We start from the raw sequence: 24,139 nt of genomic DNA, 5'->3' as shown, positions 1-24,139 counted from the left end.
TTTGTAGTTATTTTCTATTGAGTTGACAGGTATGTTGGTAGCACTGATACTTGAGGTTTGTCATCTGCCGAATCCCCTAAACGTCAAAATGCGAAGGTTATGATATCTGTCACAATATTTTTTGAAAAATGGATGATTTACAGCTTTCTGATACATTACAAAGATATTTTTCCGATGTTTTCTTGTGTTGTGATGAAGATAATTCCGGTAAAGCATCATTAGCTAAGACAGTCGAACTTATTCAATCAGGGAGTGTACCTGAGGATGTCATTTCGCAAGTAAGTACACTTTGATTAAAGTTGTTTACTTATCCAGTTTTATTGTTATTATCCTTCAATCCTAATAAAGATTTATTGTAATTAACTCATTCTCCTTATAAGTTGCTGGTATCCATTTAAGTCTAATCCCACGTAATGCGGTCTATATTACGACTAACTATAAGTACGTTTATTGCAATTATCATAGAAATTATATGAAACATTTTATATGAATTATTTAGTACTTTTTAAACGATTTTTAATAAATTAGTCTATGAGTTTTCTGTTGCTACGGTTTAGTTTTCTTTTCCTTATATGATAAAGTTGCTCCTTGAATTATGAAATTGAATTTTTAAAGTTAAATCATTTGTTGCTTGTCTCTATCACCCTATTGAAATTGCCTTTGAAAGTTTCTGTATACTGTATACTACAACTAATATCTGTTTAAGTAGATCTTAACTAAACTTACCAAGGTGTATTGACATAAGTTCTATTAATAATGGCTATGCTCACTAACAGCTGGTCATTTCATTTAAAGTTTTCTAATTCAAAATATTCTTACTCTAAAGTATATTGTAACAACTTTATATGAAGTACTAAGATGTACAAACATATAAGAATATAACAGCTAAAATACCAAGGAACCTTAGCATCAAAAACTATATATAGAGAACAGCTTTGAATCTTGTACCTAGTCTGAGTGAAAGAAGGGGTAAAGAATATAAAATAGATACTGTGTAGTGTGTTTGGACATAGCAAATTTAGACCAGCACCTAATTATACCCCTTTACCTTAACCAAATACACATTTTGTATATCAGTACCAGTAAATCTTTGTTGGTAATCAACTTCCTGTATATAAGAACTTTTAGACCCGCTTGCTCATTTGGAGTTCAACTTAAGTTCAGCGCCATAACCGAGTTCAAGGCATGAAGTGCGTTGGTTAGTGGTACGCACCAACAAAGATTTACTGGTGGTACTAAGCTATTCTTTAAACGGCCTACTTTATTCAGATGTACTTACCCAAGTTTTTGTTATGTATTTTGTCCAGTAGAACACAAATTTTTTGTAGCAGTTGATCCGGATGTCAATAAGATTGTTATAAACAAAGAACTTGAGGAATTACATAATAGCGATTCTTAGAACAATTTTTTCTATTTTTTGGGTCATTCTGAGCAAAAAATGTTACAAGTTTTTTCTTAGGATGCATAGTTTTCGAGGTAAACGCGGTTGAACTTTCAAAATATCGAAAGATTGCAATTTTTGAACCCGAATAACTTTTGATTAAAAAATAAAATAGCAATTCTGCTTACCACATTTGAAAGTTCATGTCAAATTATACCGGTTTTGATTATTAGCATAGTTTGAGTAATGTTTTCAATGCATCTCTCATTTAAAATCGAACAAGTAGATGCGCCTACAAACAGGCAATTTCTACGTATCATGCATTAAATAAAACACATGCATTGGGCACAGGTCAAAACGCTCAAACATACTTATAATAGTAATATGTAACATTACGCCTGATATTTTGAACACATTTCCAAACATTATTTGAAGAACCTAACATTCTTATTTAAATAAAAAATTCTGCTTGAATTTTTTTTTTGCAAAAATGGTACGTATTTGAAGGGCAAGCAAAGTTGGATGACTGACGAAATCCTGGCAATGTTCGAAGAAAGAAGAAAACATAAGAACCAAGGGAACCGAGACAAATATCGAGAACAACAACAACGCATAAGAAGAGAGATAAGAACAGCAAAAAATAAGTCGCTAAAGAAACAGTGTGAGGAAATGGAACAGTTACAAAAACAACATGATGACCACAATCTACATAAGAAACTAAAGGAGGTAGCTGGAATATACAGAAAAAAGAAGTTTTCTAACTTAGAAAATGAACAAGGAAAAATGGCACAAGATGATAGAGAGAGGAAACTCATATGGGAAAAATACATCAAAAATCTCTTTGCAGACGAGAGGCCTGAGATAGAAGTCGTTCAGGAACAAGTGATAGATATTAACAACCTATCTGGTCCCGTGATCACAATTGAAGAAATTACTAGAGCAATAAATACCTCGAAAGACGGGAAAGCAGTTGGACCTGATAAAATTCCTGTTGAGTTACTCAGATTGTTAGATGAAGAGGGAATTACGATACTCCAAAGATTTTTCAACCAAATCTATAAAAAGGAAAATTCCCTGTCCAATGGCTTGTATCTACCTTTATCCCTTTGCCAAAAAAGAACAACGCAACAAAGTGTCAAGAGTACCGACTGATAAGTCTGATGAGCCATTCTTTAAAAATATTCCTCAAAGTTCTTCACTACAGAATCTCCACAAAATGCGATAAGGTTATTGGTTGCTCACAATTTGGATTTCGAAAAGGCCTGGGTACCAGGGAAGCACTAGTTGCAACCCAAGTGCTAGCTCAGAACTGCTACGATCAAAGGAAAGATGTAATGATGTGCTTTATAGATTATGAAAAAGCCTTCGATCGAGTACAACATCATAAACTCATACATATACTAAAACAATTCGACATAGATCAAAAAGACATTCGTTGCATAGAGGCTCTTTACTGGAATCAAACAGCTGCCGTCAAGGTGGATAATGAAACAACGCAAGCTCAAAAAATTCTCAGAGGTGTAAGACAGGGATGCATTCTCTCCCCACTACTGTTCAATCTATATTCAGAAAGTATCTTCCAGGAAGCTCTTTAGGAATGCGAAAGCGGCATCAAAGTGAATGGTACCTGGGTCAATAATATACGATATGCGGATGATTCGGTCTTAATAGCAGACAATATAGAAGACCTCCAAAACCTTCTTAATAAAATTGAAGAGCGTAGCGAGAACATGGGACTTAGCATCAACATAAAAAAGACGAAGTTCCTTATAATCAGCCGTCAATTATGTCAACATCAAAATGCAAGACTAGCATATAACAACCAAGATGTAGAGCGCATAAGAAAGTTTAAGTACCTGGGAACCTGGCTATGTGAAGACTGGATGTCGGATATGGAAATTAAATGTCAGATAGAAAGAGCCAGAAGTGCATTCATGAAATTCAGAAACGTCTTTACGAACTCTGACTTTGACCTAAACCTAAGATTAAGATTCACAAAATGCTATATATGGTCGGTGCTCCTATATGGCATGGAAGGATGGACTTTAAAAATAAACACAGTGAATAAGCTAGAGGCATTTGAGATGTGGATCTATCGACGAATCCTTAAAGTTCCTTGGACCGCAAGAATAACAAATGAAGAAATCCTGAGAAGAATTGGTACAGAACGACAACTGATGTGCACAATTAAACAGAGAAAAACGGCATACCTGGGACACATAATTAGAAATGAAAGATATCAGTTTCTGCAAACCTTAATTGAAGGGAAGATCGAAGGAAGAAGGGGAGTGGGCAGGAAGAAAATGTCATGGCTCCGTAATGTCAAACAATGGACAGGACTAAAAAACATAGGAGACCTAATACATACTGCAAGGGATAGAGAAAAATGGTCAAACGTGATCGCGAACATCCATTAGTGGATTGCATAAGAAGAAGAAGAAGATTTGAAGGGCGGCTACTAGACAATTGCCTAGAGCGTCATTTGACCTAAACGCGGCCCTGAGTAGAGGGGACTTCAGTTGAACACATTGGTGCATAGAGTAAACATCCATTTAACATGCGTTGTGCACAAAATCAGTGGTTTTGCAACATTTCCAGATAAAATCATTAAATACTTGCTTATGTAGAATACATTTAATTTTTTTTTATATACATGAATATTACAAGTGCCATAAAAATAGAACACTAATGACTGGTTGCACCAACAGATCTTAAGCTTAAGACGAGAATAAGATAAGAATATATTTTGTTGCAGCATGTTTGTCAATGTACACTGTCTCGCAAAAGAACCAGTCACTAAGTTTATTTTAGTGTAAACTATCAACAGTAAGAGTCAACGTACTAGACACATGGGTAGCTACCTAATTACTATGCTTATGGGCTAATCCGGTCCGTTCTCAGATGTGACTTGCATCCCTGTCATCTTACTGTCAAGAAACTATTCAAAACAATTGTTTTTCGATACAAAAAATACATTAGTTAATAGTATTATTACTCTGTTTTAAAATGACTTTATTCAAACACCAAGAACAGAACAATACTTTAAAACTTTTACAACTTTAACAAAATGACAACTATAAACGTCAAAACTTTCTCTGTTAATATTTAGTTTCTATACATTTTGTGACGTTCTAAACATCATTTGACATAAAAATAAACTTTGCAACAAGTGAAGGGTCCAGGACTGTAATAGCTCAATGTTCCTATGTGTCTAGTATGGTGGCTTTTACTGTATATTTAAGTAGTAAAACAATAGGAAGTGATGTTATTTTAATCATATCTTCCTTAGTTTATATGCTAGAGAGTTCTACAGAGTCTAATGCTTTTTTTACGAACTATTATGTGCTAAAAATATATATAACGAATTTTTCCAGTAAAATTGACCCATTTTCCTGTTATTCTATGTTGAGTTTTTAAAATTTTTCATTGAATATGAAATTATTCTTTTTCTCATGAGCATCTTTCAGTGCGTCACAGTTTTTCGATTTCTTTCTAACGCATTAAATTGTATGTGACAGAAAAAAAGGCATGTCAGTGATTACAGACATTTATAACATTTATTCTAGTTGTCGATAGATGGCGCTATAATCGAAAAAAAATTATTTACGAATTATATAATATATCTACGAATATAATTGTACCGGGTGTCCCAATAAGAATGGCTCTCGGCCATATCTCAGGAACCGTTTATAGTAGAGCTTTGAAATAAAAAATTTTATAACAAAAGTTGCCTCAGGAAAAGCCTGGAAATTATTTTCATAATTCTGGGTCCACCGCTAGAGGGCGTAATTGAATATCAAAAATAAAAAAATCTAAATTTTACAAAATTTTCCTAATGAAGGGGCACTGGAAATCCGATTATTGAATTCTTCATCAAATTCTGCGCATATTTGATTTAACAAGTTTAACTCTACCTTTGCAAATAAGAGGTGGGGGTGAGTGGGAACCTTGTTATGAAAAAATGGCTGTAAGTCCGGTTCTGCTAAATCAAATTTTGAAAACTGGGTCTTGTTGAAGACAGATCTTTTTCTTCAATGTAAGCGTGATAATTTTGAACCATCCTAATAAGTAATAAGCCAGCTGGGAGGTGTTATTTAATTTTTTTCAGAAATCTAGTTTTCTTTGGAAAATATTAAATACAAGTATGCATTTTTAATCATACTTTATAAAATTAGATTAAATTAGCAATAGAATAGCGAAAACCGCATGTCGATACTTTTTTTCTATCTCAAGAAATCTCGAGAAACGTGTAAATTTTATACATAACTGTTACTATCACCGGTAAACTAAGTTAATGAAAACTAGTGTGCTGTGGAAAAAAACAAAATAACATTTCCCAGATGTCAACGTATAAAAATATAATTAATTAAAACAACAATATAAAGAGAAACAATACTATTAAAATTAAATGTAACACAGAACAAAAAGAACTACTTAGTGACGACCTAAATATTCAAATTGTTGCCCATCATACACTACTCTAGAATACATTATCCAGAGAATACTAAACGCCATTCAAAGCATATCGAGAGCAGAAATTGAGACTGCTGTTCAATCTACTCTTGAAAGAGTAAATGTTTGCAACGAAAATGATGGGCAAAAATTTGAACGTTTATGTCATCACTAAATAGTTGTTTTTATTTCTTTGTAATAGGGCATTTCAACGCTTCTCATTTGTTTCGAGCCTCTGTCATATGCCGTACAATCCGTATATAATATTAATATACGAGATATGAACGAGGCTCGAAACAAATGAGAAGCGTTGAAAAGACCTAATATACGTTGACAGCTGGAAAATGTTTCTTTGTTGTTTCCATAGCACACTACTTTTAATGAATTATTTCGTTTACCGGTGACAGTAACAGTTATGTTTTTAAATTTACACGTTTTGTAAGATATCTCGAGATAAAAAAAAGGTATTAACATGCGGTTTTCGCTATTCTGTTGCTAATTTTGTCTAATTTTGTAATATGGTATTAAAAATGCATGTTTGTATTTAATATTTTCCAAGGAACACTAGATTTCTGAAAAAAATTAAATAACGCCTTCTAGCTGGCATATTACTCAGTAAGTTGGTTCGAAATTATAACTTTTACATTGACGAAAAAGATCTGTCTTCAACAAGACCAAGTTTGCAAAATTTGATTAAGCAGAACCGGACTCACAGCCAGTTTTTCATAACAAGGTTCCCACTCACCCCCACCTCTTATTTCCAAAGGTAGATCTAAACTTGTCAAATCTAATATCCGTAGAATTTTATGAAGAATACGACGATCGGATTTCCAGTGCCCCTTCATTAGGAAAATTTTGTAAAATTTAGATTTTTAAATTTTTGATAATCAATTACGCCCTCTAGCGGTAGTCCCACAATTATAAAAATAATTTCCAGGCTTTTCCTGAGGCAACTTTTGTTATAAAATTTTTTATTTCAAAGCTCTACTATAAACGGTTCCTGAGATATGGCCGAGAGCCATTCTTATTGGGACACCCGGTACAATTTATAAGACTATACAAATCAAAGAAAATACCATTTTATAAATGCAATAAACACAATTGATTTGTTTTTATGCCAAATTGCACATAAAATGTGACAATTGTCAGATTTAACTAAAATATCATCTTAGAATAAATGTTATAAATGTGTATTATCATGGACTTACCTTTTTTTCTATCATTTGTGACGCACTGAAAAATGCTCATGAAAAGGACCATATCACCTTCAATATAACTCGAGTTTGTATTAGACTTACAACAAAAATAAAAAAGCAATATCTTTGATTTTTTATTAGCTACATTTTATCCATTCAATCAAAACTCGTTAAATATTTGAATTCACCACAATGATGTGGATCTCCAGGTCACATGTTTCGATATATTTTAGACTCCAATCTAATTGCTTCGGGTATTCTTCAATTAAAACAACATAGATGATTGAAACCCAACACAGTCACCAAACAGTATTCAAATGATTTTCTTGAAACAGAGATGGAATTGTCACACTCATCTGAAGATTCGTTTTTCATCTTTTTCATTTATAAAAGAAAAGTATCATTTTATACACTTGTTTCATATAAATACTATTATAAACATAGCTATAGACACACTGAGGTTCTATTTTCACTTTTCAAGAACATCTACAATATTTTAACAATAGTTTAACATATGATTGACTACAGAAAAACCTTCTTTATAGATTTCAGACATTTGTTGGACACTAGGCACCAATTATCTCAACAAAAAACAATTCTTTTCTGCATTAAAGCTTGTAGCAGCCTATCAGGCTAATATTCCTATCAGGAGTGAGGTTTTAACTTCAAAAGTTGAACTACCTTTGCCCCGTTTCACATGGACTGTTATAGACAACAAGAGCCCCATAGGAGATTTGATTGAACTTAGAAATGAGCCAAATGATTATTCTGAACATGTAAGTATCTTCATTCACACACTTTAGGTGATATTTATTTTTTACATTTTTTACAATATGCCATTTCCTCATGTGACAAGTGAATGCGTAGCCGCCACATTTTTCGGACTGTTTTGATCAGCAATTGATAGGTTAGACATTATTACTTGTCAGAGATATTTTTCTTTGTTTATTTTATAAATAATATCTATAATTTTTTCTTCTAATTAAGTAATGATGTCAATCGATTTTAATTTCTTGTCGAAATATATTAATTAACAACAATATTATTATAGTGGATAATCAATCAAACAGAAATAGATAGATCATTTACTATTTTAAGGCTAAAAACTACAAATGCATGTACGAATTAGTATTTAATACAAATAAAATATTAGCACACAAGCTGCGTTGACATATTAGTCAACTGACTTGATCAACCCACTTGAATTCAAGTGAATTAAACGCTTTTTGAACGTCTAAACCCCCAATTCGTTTGAATTGATTCATTTCACTTGAACACGCTTCAACTTTTTTGTTCAAGTCGACAAATTCAAGATGATCGGAAATAGATCGGTCCGATGGTCGGAGGAAAGATCGTTGAACTTTGTTGTAGCTTATGAAAAATATCCATGTTTGTGGAATATAAAAATTTAGAATATAGATTTTTAGATTTGTGGGTAACAAGTAAATGATATTATTTCGAATTGTGCTAACAATAAACTGTTAAATGTGTTCAAAATATTTTGGTTTATCAAAAACTTATGGCTTCTGAGTTCATAATATATTTGTAAATGGAAAAATTTCTTTCTACATCAACTGATTTTTCAAATTTACGATATTTGGTTTTACAAAATGGTTCGTAAAATATCCCACCTAGTCCTTGAACTGCTTCAGAAAGAACTTGGTAACTATTTACATAACAATTAAAATATTTAAATTAAACAAATCAAGATATGACTGTGAAACAAGGAAGATCCCCAATATTTGCAAGAGACTCTTTGGTTTTTCTGTTTATCTAAGAATACTATGAGCATAAATTCAAAGCACTTAATTAAGTCCAATATATAATATGTATTGTTACTATTTCCAATAAAAAGTTTATTTGCTCCTCAGTCATTCTTAGAAAATTTTTATAATCTTCTCTATCTACTAGGTTCTTCATCTCTTAGTTCTTGTAATAACCTTGCCGATGCCCCTAGTTCACTTCTACGTTTAATGCATTCTCTATACCAGAATCTACTTTTGCGCCGCACAGTTACTTTTAACATTATTTTTTTGAAGTTATACTTCTTTACGCGCGATATGAGGGTGAATTTTTATATGTTAAAACCTACGATCCGGGCGCATGCGCATTATAACTTTGTTCTGATTGGATGTTCAAATGACATGTCAAAAATTATCCAATATGGCAGCTGTAGCGCAGCTGTGGTTTGGACGGTTGACGGTTTGGTTATGTATGGTTGTTGCGTTTTAAAATTTGTGGGAAGAGAAACAACAAAGGTTAGTTAATAGTTATACTGCCTTTTTAAATAGTTTTCATATTATATTTTTGAAGTTATACTTCAAAATGTTTTAATTTATGTATATATCAGTCCAGAAAAGGTGTGGAAAGAATATATTAGTGTTTTTAAATATATTTTTCTACAAACGTGTTAAAAATGCAATTTTTAGGACTCCATAGGAGCGTTAAAAATGCTACTTTAAGGCACTAGTGCTTTAAAATTTTTAAGGCACTGCAGTTAAAAGTGAATTGTCAAATTGTGAAACGTCAAAATATTTATATTTCATTTATTAACATTAATATTAATAATACAACTTGCGCAATTTGAAAAAGGTGGTTTAAAAGGTTTTTTATTATAATTTTGTGTCTTTGGATTTGTCTTCCTTGGGCGTAAAATAATAAAACATCTATTTTTATATTTCACTTGTCACCGTGATGTATAATTATGTATATCTGAAAGGTAAGTAGCATGCGGCTTAATGGCCTTGTTGGTAGAGCATTGGACCAGAGATAAAAAAATCGCGAGATTGCGGGTTCAAATCCCGGACGATTCATATTTTTTTCTTTTTTTTTTTTATTAATATTTGGCATTGTTAAGTTTTGGTTCATTTTTGGTAATTATTGTTAATTTTTTGTATTGTAACTGTTAAGTAGGTATATTTATTTCGTTGAAATTATATTATAATAGAAGTATAACTTCTTAAGTGCGTACAAAGTACACACACATTCTTTTTTTCAATTCAGTAGCAATACATAGAACTGCATTTAAAATACCTCAATGAATCTCTGTTGGCGCCATTTTTTTTACTGAAATGTCTTCAAGTCAATTGAAACATGTAAAACTTTTTCAATTCACTTGACCCATGTCAACGCAGCTTTATACAGTGATGGGCAGGCTAATAACCGGCAAAATAACGCAAAAGATGGAAAAAATATTAAGTTGTGAGATAAAAAGAGATGAAACTAGTAGATGTGGAAATTATCGATATAAACGTATAAATTAACATTAAATTACATATGTAGTTTCCCACTTTTAGACGTATTGGAGGAGTATGACAACTGTCACTGTGACAGGAGAATTTTACAAAATACTCGTGTCACAGACGTCTAAAGGTGGGAAACTGTGTAATGTAATGTTAATTTGTACGTTTATATCGATAATTTCCACCTCTACTGGTTTCATATCTTTTTATTTTACAATGTATTATGTTTTCCATCTTTTGCGTTATTTTGCCGGTTATTAGCGCGGTAACCACTGTAAAGAAATTTTTGGCTCTGACAAATTTATAAAATAATATCGTATTGTCTATAAATGATTTATATCGTGTCTCACTTCGACACAATCCATAATGACACCGTCTCGTTGTTCCTTTTCGTAAAGGTATCCTAATAATAATCGATTAAAAAAATTGATTTGCTAATTCAGGCATTTAATCTTTATTTTCATATTTTTTTTTTCAATAAGTGTACCTACTTTCTTAAGTATTTTTTATCTTAATTTTGTGTCTACCGGTACTTTATTTATTGATATTTATGTCACTAACCTAACCTAACATACTTGTTTACAACAATTACAGTGGAGCCTCGATTATCTGTCTCTCTATTAACCGTCACCTCTGTTAACCATCAGGGCCCGTACATAAGTTGTATTGATTACATAAGCAAAAATTGAGTCAATTCATTTTGTTTAAGCATTGTTATAAGTCAAACGAAATTTGCTGATAGATGATGAAATCGTTGAAATAGCAACAGAAGCGGACAAAACAGATTTATAAGCTGACGTAGACTTGGAATTTGGCGGTGGCTATTTCGATGATGCCATTGCAACTGACAAAAATTTGCGTAAAGAAGCTTCATCGCACATGCAACAATTCATCAAGTAGTATTCTCGGCAAGAAGAAGCCAATAAAGTAGAAGGCATGATCTTATACCAATTAAGAAATTCCGCTGTTGCAAAATGTGAAGCAACAGTAAAACAAAGATTTCAGAATATTTTAAACAAAATTGATTCGATTGTACGAACATAAATCCCTCTTATATTGTTAAAAAAAACATACAAATAAAATTTGAAAGTTTTAATATGAATTTTTAATTTTTTTTAATGTACCATTAACCGTCTTTTCGGTTATCCGTCATATCCTTGGTCCGGTGCCCTGATGGATAATCGAGCTTCCACTATTAGGCAAAATGCTCCTATAGTGATCCTTTCCCAAGTTAATTGGCTCCCGTTCTAATTTATCTTCACCATAGTTATGACGATCAAATACTAAATAGTCAGAAATACGTATTTACGGTTGCCTTCTACCTTTTTATCTGTTTTCCTTTGTATTCATCTTGCGAGTTTTGCAAATAATTTTTTCTTATCTAGGTACATAAATATTAGTACTCACATTAATAGTGTAGTCACTGAAGGTTTTCACCTCCGATTTCGTTGAACCTTCATCGATTTTCATGAAAATTGGTGAGCAATTAGAGGATACCTCAAGGAACAAAGGGACATGATGTCAACTTGCGCTTTTACCCTTTTCTGGGGTGAAATTTTTGTTTTAATAATACCATAAATCGATAGAGGGACAAATTCTAAGCAAAATTTGTTATATTAAGTTATTAACTTAAATCAATACTTTTTGAGTTATTAAAGATCAAAGATTTTATTTTTTTCGTAAAAAAATGCATGTTTTAAAGCTGGTTTTCATGAATAACTCAAAAACTATTAGCTTTTACAAAAAAGTTATTATTGCCAAAATTGAAGACAATAAAAAATTGAAAAAAATCAAAGTACTAAACTAATGTTAATTCAAAGTGAGTTACAGGTAATTGAATGTATATTTTTTTTCGATGAGTACTCAAATCTAAGTATTCAAGCTTAAATAACGGGAAAATGATGCATTTTATAAAATATACCTGTTAAACACTTATAAAAGTACTTCAGAATACCTAACAAATGAGCTCCAGAAGAAGTTAATAGCAGCAAAATTAAGCAAGTTATGATGAAACTAAGAGAACCCTTTCGATTTTTTTAGGAAAAAGTGAAAAATAAAACATATGCCATTACCACAAAAATTAAAATTTATAGTAATCCTTACAAAAATTTCTTTGTATTAGCATAAGTAATGATTTTAACAATTTTCACCGGTTTAGAATGCATATTTTTGAAAAAAAAGATATAATTAAAAAAATCAGAATTTTTACAATTATCGTCATGTTCATTTTCTTTTGATAATAACTATTAAAAATACTCAATATACGTAAAAAATGGTAAATAACCAAATTTTAGTTTTTTCTATATCAAATATTATACCTTTTTACCATTTCTGTAGGGTGAAAAATAACCGATATACAAACGTTTAAAGCTTCAATTTTGCTGCGAGAACCATGTAACCGTGGCCATTTATTCTTTGATTTTTAAAAAAGCGGTTTGAAAGATTAAATTCAACGCGTTTTAATAGCCTTTGGAGTTATCTTTCAAACCGTTTTTAGGTGAACCTCATATCTTAAAAAATTAACGGAGGTATTAAAAAAAATAACATTTTTTGGAAAATTTTTTAAAAGTTTGAGAAATTTTTGGAGCATAAATGTTAATGCTATTAACTTGTTCATTATCTCATTTAATAGATATTTCTAAGTACTTTTACAAATGTTTAATAAGTTTATGTTATAAAATGCATAATTTTCCCGTAATTTAAGCATGAATACTTAGATTTGGGTACTCGCCGAAAAAAATATGAATTCAATCACCTATAACTCACTTTTAGTTACTATTAAAAGGTTTTTTTAGTGAGGAGTTTATTTAATTTTTTATTAGCTTCAATTTTGGTAATAATAACTTTTTTGTAAAAATTTATAGTTTTTGAGTTATCTATTAGTTAGGGAGTTAGTTATTTAGTTATAAAATTAAAATTTTTGATCTTTAATAACTCAAAAAGTTTTGATTTATTTTAATAACTTTATATAACAAATTTTGCTTAGAATTTGTCCCCCTATCTAATTATGGGGTTATTTTTAATAAAATAATTTTCACCCCGAGAAGGGGTGGCGTCCGCCCCCAGGGTAAAAGCGCAAGTTGGCACCATGTCACCTTTGTTCCTTGAAATATCCTCTAACCACTCACCAATTTTCATGCAAATCGATGGATGTTGAACGAAATCGGAGGTAATAGCTCATATCCACCTTCAGTGACTCCACTATAATTGCTCATCACATAGAAACACGTTTATTTGATACCATCATATATCTTCACTACCATTATAGTTCACTTACCCAATAAATTCTGTACATTCAATTGATTACTTAAAAAATGTTATTAAATTAAACTAAATTATGGCTATTTGAAGGTCGATACTAGTACAGATTCAGAAATAGAGAGTGAGACTGTTAAAAATGGATCCCCAGATGCTTCTAGCGCCACATCCGATAGTCCCACACCAACTAATAGTGTCCAAGATAGGAGTTGGTTAGTGTCGGGAGTGTGGCATGGACTGATTTCAGAAGAACAAAGACAATTACTAGGTAAGTACTATTATCCTCAAGTAAAAACTTTAAGAGATAGTTGCAAAGTTTTGATAGAATACTATCTATGTGGGAGATTGCAATACACTTTATCATCATCATTCTCATTGCTCTTATCCAAATGCAGAGTTGGCTTCTTTAATTACATTTCTCCATAAGTTTCTATCTTGGGTCATATCAATGTCAATCCTCTTTACCGACATGTCTTGCTTGAGCATCTCCCACCAAACCTTCTTTGGTCTTCCTCGCCTAATCCTTTCAGGACCCGCATATCAGCAATTCTTCATATTGGGTGATTAACATCCTGACATTGAACATGTCCAAACTATCTTGTGCTACTGCTATTTAGGGTGGCAGTGAATCAAATTAAGATAGCTATGATGGTAACCAATGTTCTGAAAGAATATGATACCTGAAGAAGAAGAAATAGTCTTAACCTATGCTCCCCCAATTGGTGCCACCCCTAGACTTCTCCTAATATACTCATTCTTAAGTTTACACTACCCTCATCAACTAGTCTCAACTTCTCATTTTCGTCACATGCATTCGTTATTTCTGTATATTTTTAAATGCCCAACATTTGGTTTTGTACAGTGGCGGGTTTAACGGGTGGCGTACCTGGCGGCCGCCAGGGGCCCCACGCCTCCAGGGGGCCCCGAAATCGCGATAGAAAGCTACATTTAAAAATGAAAAACTGCCAGAACAGAAAAAAATTTGTCGGATTTATACCAATAGAAGGGCATACAAGTTCATATTTGGAACAACAAATATTGGATATGTTGGACAAATTGGGAATAGATATTAAAAACTGTCGGGGGCAATCGTTTGACAATGCTGCCAATATGTCAGGAAAATACTCGGGACTTCAGGCGCGGGTTAAACAACACAGTCCGAGTGCGGCATATATCCCTTGTGCCAGCCACTCGTTAAATTTGATTGGAAATTTTGCAGCAGAAAGTTGCAACTAGGCGATTGAATATTTTATGTTTGTGCAGAATTTATTTACTTTTTTTTCTTCATCAACTCATCGTTGGCAAATTTTGTGCAAACAGTTAAATAAATGTGAAAATGCCGTTTCGGTGAAGAGACTCGTAGATACACGATGGTCAGCAAGAGCGGATGCTGTACGAGCTATAAGACTTGGGTACACGTATATAAAAGCGGCATTAACTGAGATTTGCAATTCGAGCGAAGAGAAAAAAGTCACGATTATCGAGGCAAATTCAATTTTGAAAAAAATGGGCAAATTTGAAACCGCGCTGATGACAGTGATTTGGAACACGATTCTACAGCGACTAAACGCTACGAGTAAATCACTTCAATCAGTTGAGTGTGAATTGTCAAAAGGTTCATCTCTCCTGAAGTCTCTGTACAATTTTATTGACAATTTCAGAGATGAATTTGAAAAAGTACAAGAAGATGCAACTGATTTGTCAGGCCTGACATTTGAAGAAGACGGACAAAGTCGACGACCTCTTAAGAGAAAAACTTTTCATGACGAAGTGAAAGGAGGTGAACACGAATTTGGAAAGAAGGAAAATTTCCTTGTAAATTCATTTTACGTTATATGTGACAACACCAAGGCAGAGTTAACTCGGAGAAATCAGACATACGATGCAAACCTAAAGCATTTTATGGTATTTTTTGATAAAGCATTGTCAGACGAATCAAAAACATCCGCAGTAAATTCTCTGAAAGAAATTTACAAGAACGATATTGATGTGTCCAACTTCGAAGACGAATTAAACCAATTTCTACTCTTCCTGCAGGAAAATAACGAGTTAATGACCACCGCAAAAGATATGTACCGAGCTGCCAAAGAAATGTCATCGACTTTTCCTAATGTTGAGACAATTTTAAAAATATTTTTAACGATACCAATTTCGAACGCATCAGGCGAGAGATCTTTTTCTGTACTAAAAAGAGTAAAAAACTATTTAAGAAGTTCGATGGGGGAGGAACGTTTAAATAATATGGCTATATTGTATATAGAACAAGATATATTGGATAAAATTGAGACCGACAAAATAATTGATGAATTTTCAAAAGAAAAAGTAAGGCGTAAATTCATTTGAAATGCGTATGTATATTCAGGGAAAGTGTATGTACTTATATATTATATAACAATAGTAATTATTAAGTCATATGTACATACTACCTACTGTAAATGTTTTTTTTTCAGAATAAACATAATTTTGTTTCGTTCAAAATCGCATGCGTGTATTTTTTAAACCACCTACTAACGACTGCTAGTTGCAGACAAATTGGTTACTGGCAAGTTAAAAGATCCATAAAATCGTTATCGTTAAGGCTATTCGGTTTTGTCGAAGGGCCCCGAAATTTTTCCCGCCAGGGGCCCCCAATCGTCTTAATACGCCACTGGTTTTGTACATCATATGTCTTATGGCTATTTTATAGAAATTTTCCTTGTGATTTATTGGAACGTCAAACAGCAATTATAAAATATAATTTTCATTACTTATTTTTAACTATCAACGGGCAAGACCAGTTACAATTAATGTTAAACTATAAATTCATAACAGTATCTATATCTATGTTTACAATACAAAAGTTATCTGACTATAAAATCACCGAGATGTTGAATTGCTTAATAAAATAAATTAATAATTACTGAAGCTAAAAGTACACAAAACCTGACGCAGGCATGAGTCGAAGGTTGCAAAGAAATCTATGTTATCATATTGATTGGCTAGTCTGGCCGGAGTAACCTAGTTGAGTCCCAGAATTTATAATCCGTATTTCTAACAGCCGAGTTGAGTCCCGAAGATGGGTAAATTGAGTCCCGTGTCTACCTGGGGCTTAGTCGGTGTACGTAATGATTTCTAGGAATTAGACAACAATAATTTATTTTAGAGGATATAATTTTATTACAAAAATGTATACCTACAATATTTACAAAAAGCAATATAAGCTAGAATTACATGCTAATTCATTTATTTAACTATTCTAAATTTTTCACCTACACTTTTGAGGTAATCAAATTTTGATATTAATCTATTATTTAATTTTAAAATTTGTTCATCTACAAATTTTTTTGATGTAAGGGTTTGTGCAGAATAATTTTTTTTTACTTTTTTTTTGTACACTTCTAATTTTAACATACGTTTCACTTTGAAAGTATTAAAACTGTTAAAAATTGAAAAATATGAGGATGAGCAAAATAAAATGACGAGTTAAACCTGGAATGAAAACTCTCACATGCGTTCGTCGTCCGTTGTAAACTGCTTGACATCTCCGCCCATATTTCTGGCGGAAACTTAGCCGACTCTGAGACATAATTATCGACCAGATAGTCCGCAAATTCTACTATTCTATGATTTTGTGGCTGTATTGATGATAAAGCTTCAACAAAACAATCTCCTACATCTTCTGGGTTGAGAAAGGGCATTCCAAAGCAGTATGTTAAATAAATATTTTCCTACATCACTCTCTTTGTCTTTGTATAAGGATGTTAAACCTAGTGCCTGAATTTTGCGCCACCTGAAAAAAGAAAAAAACATCATTAGAATTACAACAGTATGACATATGGAAAATAAGTAAAAAACACCGGAAAACAAAAAGCATATATACACATCATCATCATCATCAAAAATACAATTCAAATACTCGTATGTTAAAGATGACTACTTATCAGGACCAGGAAAATTACAACAACGTGGCATATGGGAAATCAGTAAAAAAAACCAAAAAACAAAAAGTTTACATACACATCATCATCATCATCATCAAAAAAAAAAGATTCAAATATGTCAAATATGACTACTTATCAGGACCAGGAAAATTACAACAGCGTGGCATATGGGAAATCAGTACAAAAAAAACCAAAAAACAAAAAGCACACATACACATCATCATCATTCAAAAAAGGATTCAAATATGACTACTTACCAGGATTGTCCTAAATGGAATCGGCAGCCCTTCAATGAAACATTAGTCCAAACTTCAGTGACACTTTGCTGAATTGCTTCTTCAAAATCTGCAAATACCGTTCTTAAAGCTAGTTTTTTATTGCATTTCTCAACTTGTTCTGTTAGGTATTTAAGTGCCAGTGTATATGTATGTTTTTGTTTATTTGGCAATAAGAAGAAAACCAAAGGTATATAATGATCTTCTTTTAGACCATGGATGGAGAACATTTGCTTAAAAAACTTTGGGCAATATTCAAAAGTTCCATCTATGGAAATTGCTGCTACAGGAAAACATAATAATTTCGTTTTCTATGTCGTTCACCATTAGAAAATCCTCGTTTTTGTTGGTTTTCACTGGAAATGTTTAATATATCATGAGTTTCCTCCATACTTTTTGGTAATTTAGGCAGAAGAGATCGTCGAGCGTTATACATATTTTTTCGAACCAATGCCACGTCTTTGGTAGTCAAGGTACTAATATCTCCATTTCGTAATTCCTTTTGCAAAATTTTCATAGGTCTTTCACCGATGTCTTCTACGGCCTTTCGTTTTAAGGAGTTACTTAACATTTGACGGTTAAGTGCATCTTCGTTTAATTCACTATGGTTGTGTTCATCCCGAATTTCCGTCACTACGTTGTCACCTTGGGTTTTTAAAAATGCTTTACATTTTTCTCTCGTCTGCGCACAACACATCCAACGCTTGTCGTTATTCTTTAAAGATTTGTGAAAACGATATTTGAAGCCATTTAACACAATCAATTGTTTTCCTTTTTCACTAAGAACAATTTTCACTGAACTCATTTTGGCAATCAACTTATACAGATAGATCGCACCATACTAAATATTTTATAGGATATTGCTTTTTTATATTTGATTACCATAAATGCATAACCAATAAAATCATTTCATTCCTCTATTGTTATTCCAGGTAATAACAATATTTCTAAATATGCTTAAGTACAAATTAGAAAGTACTTACAAATTAGAAAGCTATTAAAAGGTAATTAGAAGGATTACGATGCCCGGGACTCAATTCGACCATCTAAATATTTTGACCCTTCTTAATTCAGGTATATGGGACTCAATTTACCTATGCCCAGTCTGGCAGTTCTTGATATGAAGTTGTTAAATCCATAGTTAGTGCGGTGTATAGGGTAATGAATGCTAGCTGTAGATCTGGTAGATCTAAATGGAACATGTATATTAATTTTATTGAGTAAAAAAGAAGCAGCAGCTCTACTATGCAGAATATTATAAAAATTAAAAAGATCTTATAACGCATAGAAATGGGTTGCATATTTAATGTAGCAAGTAGATCTGCATGATTGTAGTTGTCCAAAAGGTTTAAGGTAAAAGCAATCTGTTTTATAAATTTATGTTCAACATGACACAAGGTCTCAATATGCACACCATAAAAAGGTGACCATACACAGCACGCATACTTAAGATGAAGTTGGACAAGAGAGCAATTAAGAGCTTTTAAGGCAGTAATCCCAGTAAAATCCCGTGTGCTTCTTTGATAAAGCCAAGTATCTGAAATGCATTGTTGACTACATTATTTAAGTGATCGGAAAGTTGTAGAGTTGCATCCAAAGTGACACCTAGATTCTTGATGAAAGGTACATTATCAAGGGAATGCTGGCCGATCTTGTATTCAAATTTGATTGGGATCTGTACCGAGAAAACGTAATAGCTTTACATTTAGATGGATTCAGACTCATCCCATTTCTTGTACACCAAACCAACAAGTTGATTAGCTCATATTGAAGTTTATCACAGTCATTGGGAGATTTAATGAGGCAGCTCAACTTTAAGTCATCAGCAAACAGCAAAAAAGAAAGACATTCGTGAATATCGTTTATAAAAATGTTAAACAGAAGAGGTACAAGATGTGAGCCCTGAGGAACTCCTGAAGGAACAAGAATTGTTATGGAGAGAAAATTACCAATTTTTACTGTCTGTCTGCAATTAAACAAGTAGCTTCTAAACCAAGAAATCATTGGTTCATCAACATCGATCATCCTGAGCTTGATTACAATAAATTGTGGCTTAATCCCATATAAACATAATATTTAACAAGTGTTTGTTTTTAGGTACTGAAGAAGAATCATCAGAGAAACATAGTAGCGAAGATGACACAGAAGTTTCTAGCGAAGTTTGGACTATAACCAATGAACAAAGAGAATACTATACAAATCAATTTAGATCCCTCCAACCTGACACCAATGCCTTATTAGCTGGTCCCGTAGCTCGAACTTTTTTCGAGAGATCCCGTCTCCCCATACACGAACTTCGGAAAATATGGCAGCTGGCGGACGTAACCAAAGATGGCGCTCTATCGTTGCATGAATTTAACACAGCAATGCATCTGGTTGTGTTAAGAAGGAACCACATTGAACTACCTGATGTTCTGCCACCCACTCTCGTACCTGGAAACGAAACTCCTTTGTCTGTGAGTCCAGAAACTGAACCTATACTATCACCTCAAACTAAAGACACTGCTAAAGAATGGACCAAATTCGTCGATAGCCCAACTAGTTCTGTTTCATCACCCGGACCTAAACCTGTCAATTTTGATTTTCAGAAAGTTACTTTAGACAAAGATTCTAAAATACTTCATCCGGTACCGTTACGTCTAACTCCGGAAGTTGCCAATAACCAAGTCGATGATCAGCCTGATGGCATCGATTTGCATAGTCCTAAGAAATTCGCCGATAATAACGCACTGAATCTTACGCAGAATCTGCAGAACTTGAGTGCACAAAACAGCGCTATACAGCGCCCCCAGCCGAAGAAAATTAATATTCCCGGTCCGGGAGCAATACCTCCACCGCCAACTAATCAAAATAATACCGAGGAAGGACCAGTCAGCTTGCCTGCGTTTCCTCCACCTAAAAAAGAAAAGCCGCCTCCTCCACCGCCTCGTCCTTTCAAGACTCATGGACGTAGTTCGTCGTTAGATTTAAACAGGCTCACTAAACTCGGCGCTCCGCCCACTGTGCCACCTCGCATCAGTCCTAATATCCAAGGAGCCAAGAAACTTATCAACCAAAGATCTGAAGGAGACTCTGCATCTCAAACCGAAACATTCGCCAATTTCGATCAATTTGAAAAGTATGAAAATGTTTCAGAAGGGATTTTCCGCGGTGACGTTTACGAAGCCGAAAGGAAGAAGCTTTTCGCCCAGTTTTCCCAACCTAGTACCAGTGACGACCCGCCGAGAAAACACGGAGCTTTTGAGATTTACAGAAAACCACAAGCTAGAGGGAAAGACAGCCCCGTGTCACAAGAGGACAAAGCTAAATGGCAACTATTTCAACAGCTACAAGAGGAGAACACTGTGCTCCTGAGGATCTGCCAAGAACTCAGCCAGGAGTTGGCTGAACTCAGGGAGGAAAAGTTAACTCTGAAAGTTAGGTTAGAAAAACAGTTGAGCGGAGGTTAATCAGGTTGAAGATGATATAGTGGTTTTTATTATCATGTATATTTTACTTCCTCGTCGGTATCTCGAACATCTATTCTATTACGTTATAGTTTCTTTTTGACCCAGCTACTATATATAATATTTAGTTGTCTTGATTAGAGCTAAGTGGACTTATTCTTACAGACTCAAAAATGGTAAAACTAAACGGCAAATAAAGAAATGTAATTAAATAAAAGTTATTTAACCAACAAGTGTATTAATAAGGGCGATTAACAATTGAGATATTTTGTTCGAGATTGTTAATCGCCATTTTAATTCACGAGTTCGTTACAAAACGTTTCCGTCGACCGTACTTTTCAGAAATAAAGATATCTTTAGTTATCTAAAGTTTAAATTTTTATTTGCTTAACGATAAACAACAATTTGAGACATACAATGACAGATAGTACTAGCAGCGGCTACTTGATTTTAAATTTTTTAGTGGGAATATAAATAGGGATATGTTTGGTTGCCTACACCAAAGGTCACTGCCAATCACAGAGCGTTTAATTAATTTATGCAAGCAATGTATGTTGTATTGCCTATAATGCAATCGTTCATTAATAGAAAATCATTCATTAATAGGGGTCATTAATCGATGATTTTGAGGGTGTTAAAATTGATCATAAATGGACGGTCGACGGAAAAAATTATTAAACTATTGATATAGTCCATTGAAATGTTAAATTTAAGGTTGCATTTCTTAGAGGAGTCAATTTTATTTTTTTAATGTGTAGGAGTGTTCCGTAGAAGCTTAAGTTCAAGTTTTTGGGGTCGCCATATCGCCACCCTTGTCCCCCGGCGGCCATCTTGGAAAAAGGGGTGCAAAGGGCTTTCGCGCTGTATCTAGTAAACTAGCAACCCTACAGAAAATTTAATTACACATAAAATGTAGCAAATTAAATTTTCTACAATTTTATATCTATTACTTTTTATCGTCAAGTGACCAACAAAAAAGTTATAAACAAAAATAAGAGAAAATTTTGTAAGAAGTTTTCCTTCTGGAGGTTATAACTTTTTTCCGTTCATTTCACAATAAAATAACATCATAGCGATTTTGTAGAGGATTTTTCAACGAACAATTTCCACTATAAAGTTGTTTAATTTTATTTATTTATCTAGGTTTTACAGCGCTCCAATCTTGACCAGGTTCTCGAATTCTCATAGGAATACAATAAAAACAAAACCTTAAGCTTACTTTTCTATCTATCTATATATTTATTATGATTTTAACATTCATATGCTATTATTAAGCTATTTTTGACCCTTTCCCCGCTACCTATGAGATAGCGTCTGGATGCGCGTTTTTTGTATGGTATCTCCAATAGGCCTAATCCACGGACAATTTCTAGACAAAATAATATTATTTTTATATCTTGAAAAATATCTATCATAGTTATTATTTCTTCATTTTTTTCGATGGTCCAGGCTGCGAGTCAAGATCTGAATCAGTATCCGAGGTGAATATTTGTGGTATAATGAGAGTTATAGTTGGCGTTATTGTCGGTAATTCCTCTTAAAATTCATTTTCTTCAATAATTAATGTTGATATGTCCACGATGTTATTGCAACTTTCACCACCACAATAAAGGCTCACAAAGGTCTGCTTTTCGGCAACCACATGCACTTTCAGTTTTCATTGCATCTGCAAAAGATAAATTTAATAAGCTCGGGGGTACTGGAGGTTTGGAAGTTTGGATTGGTATCCAAAATTTTCCATGCTTTTTCCAGCCCCAATCTTCTGGATCACAATGTTTACCGAGCCATGACTGAATCCGGTGCTACACTCGGAGTCTGTGGAAACAGGCTGCATCTTGTGTTGGAGGAAGTGAGAACAGATTAAATGCATTTTTTATCACTGTTTTAGCGAATCGTTTGTATCTCAGGGTTTCCAGAGAAACGTCTTTATTTCCGCCATATAAAGAGACGATAAACATTCACCGACAACAGTGAGTAACGCCACACCACTCATGAAGCGCTCTTACAAAAAACACAAAATGCTCATCTAATCACAAAAATATATTTTGCCCACAAGACTCTCAATAGTATTATCTATAAAACTCGAAATATTTTTCACAATTTTTAATACGACTGCACGTGGCCAAATAGGTAGCACAACTGTAAGAATAAGTTAAGTAGAGAGGAACCGCCTGCTGTGCCACCTAGGATAAGTTATAATAATAAAAGTAATAGCAGGCAGATATGCAGTCCGGTACGGAAGAAGAATGATGTAACTGCTAATTTTGTCATATCCTGTTTATTGCGTAATTAACTTCTAAGATACTATGTACATATGATACAAAAACGACCGAACTATAAAAATGTGCTGAGCCACTATAGTTTAGTTGCGTCGTTACTGAAATACGCGCTATGTTAGACCTTGTTTCAGATGCATAATGACGCAACTGTAGATAGGGTTGAAAATGGGGCGATTAAATTAAGACGATGAAATTCGAACCAATATCGATGAAAATAAAAGCATCGTTGTCAAAAAACAAACGCCATACCAATGCTCCTGGACGATTACTCTTCATTTAATCCCTATTTTAAATATTTAAAAATCCTTTTTTGCCCTTCTGAAAAATTTTGGGGTTGCGTCATTCTTCTTCTGGGTCGGTGAATTTGTCCTCAAACAACTTCTTGTGCCTTTTCTATATTATATGCTTAGGGTTCTGAGTTTTATAGTGGGGAGAAAGGTCAAAAATAGATTAATAATAACATAGGAATGTTAAAATCATAATAAATTGTATGAATAAAAAAATATATAGATAGAAAAGTAAGCCTAACGTTTTGTTTTTATTGTGTCCCTATGAGCATTCGAGAATCTGGTCAAGTTTGGAGCGCTGTAAAACCTATATAAATAAATAGAATTAAACAACTTTATAGTGGAAATTGTTCGCTGAAAAATCCTCTACAAAATTGCTAAAATGTTATTTTATTGTCAAATG

At 33.2% G+C, this 24,139-nt stretch overlaps 1 protein-coding gene across 1 annotated transcript; it reads left to right on the top strand.

Moving 5' to 3' along the window:
- The first annotated feature begins 5 nt into the window (after nt 1-5).
- LOC114330602 (ralBP1-associated Eps domain-containing protein 1) lies at nt 6-23,162 on the top strand. Its single transcript, XM_028280000.2, has 4 exons — nt 6-278; nt 7,575-7,805; nt 13,623-13,797; nt 19,822-23,162. The coding sequence occupies exons 1-4, from the start codon at nt 129-131 to the stop codon at nt 21,171-21,173; spliced, it is 1,908 nt and encodes a 635-aa protein (XP_028135801.1). The 5' UTR covers nt 6-128; the 3' UTR covers nt 21,174-23,162.
- Nucleotides 23,163-24,139: the final 977 nt, after the last annotated feature.

This window comes from Diabrotica virgifera, chromosome 7, assembly GCF_917563875.1.
Source record: "Diabrotica virgifera virgifera chromosome 7, PGI_DIABVI_V3a".
NCBI classification, from domain to species: Eukaryota; Metazoa; Arthropoda; class Insecta; order Coleoptera; family Chrysomelidae; genus Diabrotica; species Diabrotica virgifera.
Note: the sequence above shows the minus strand (reverse complement) of the source record. Positions and strands in the feature narration are given on the sequence as shown.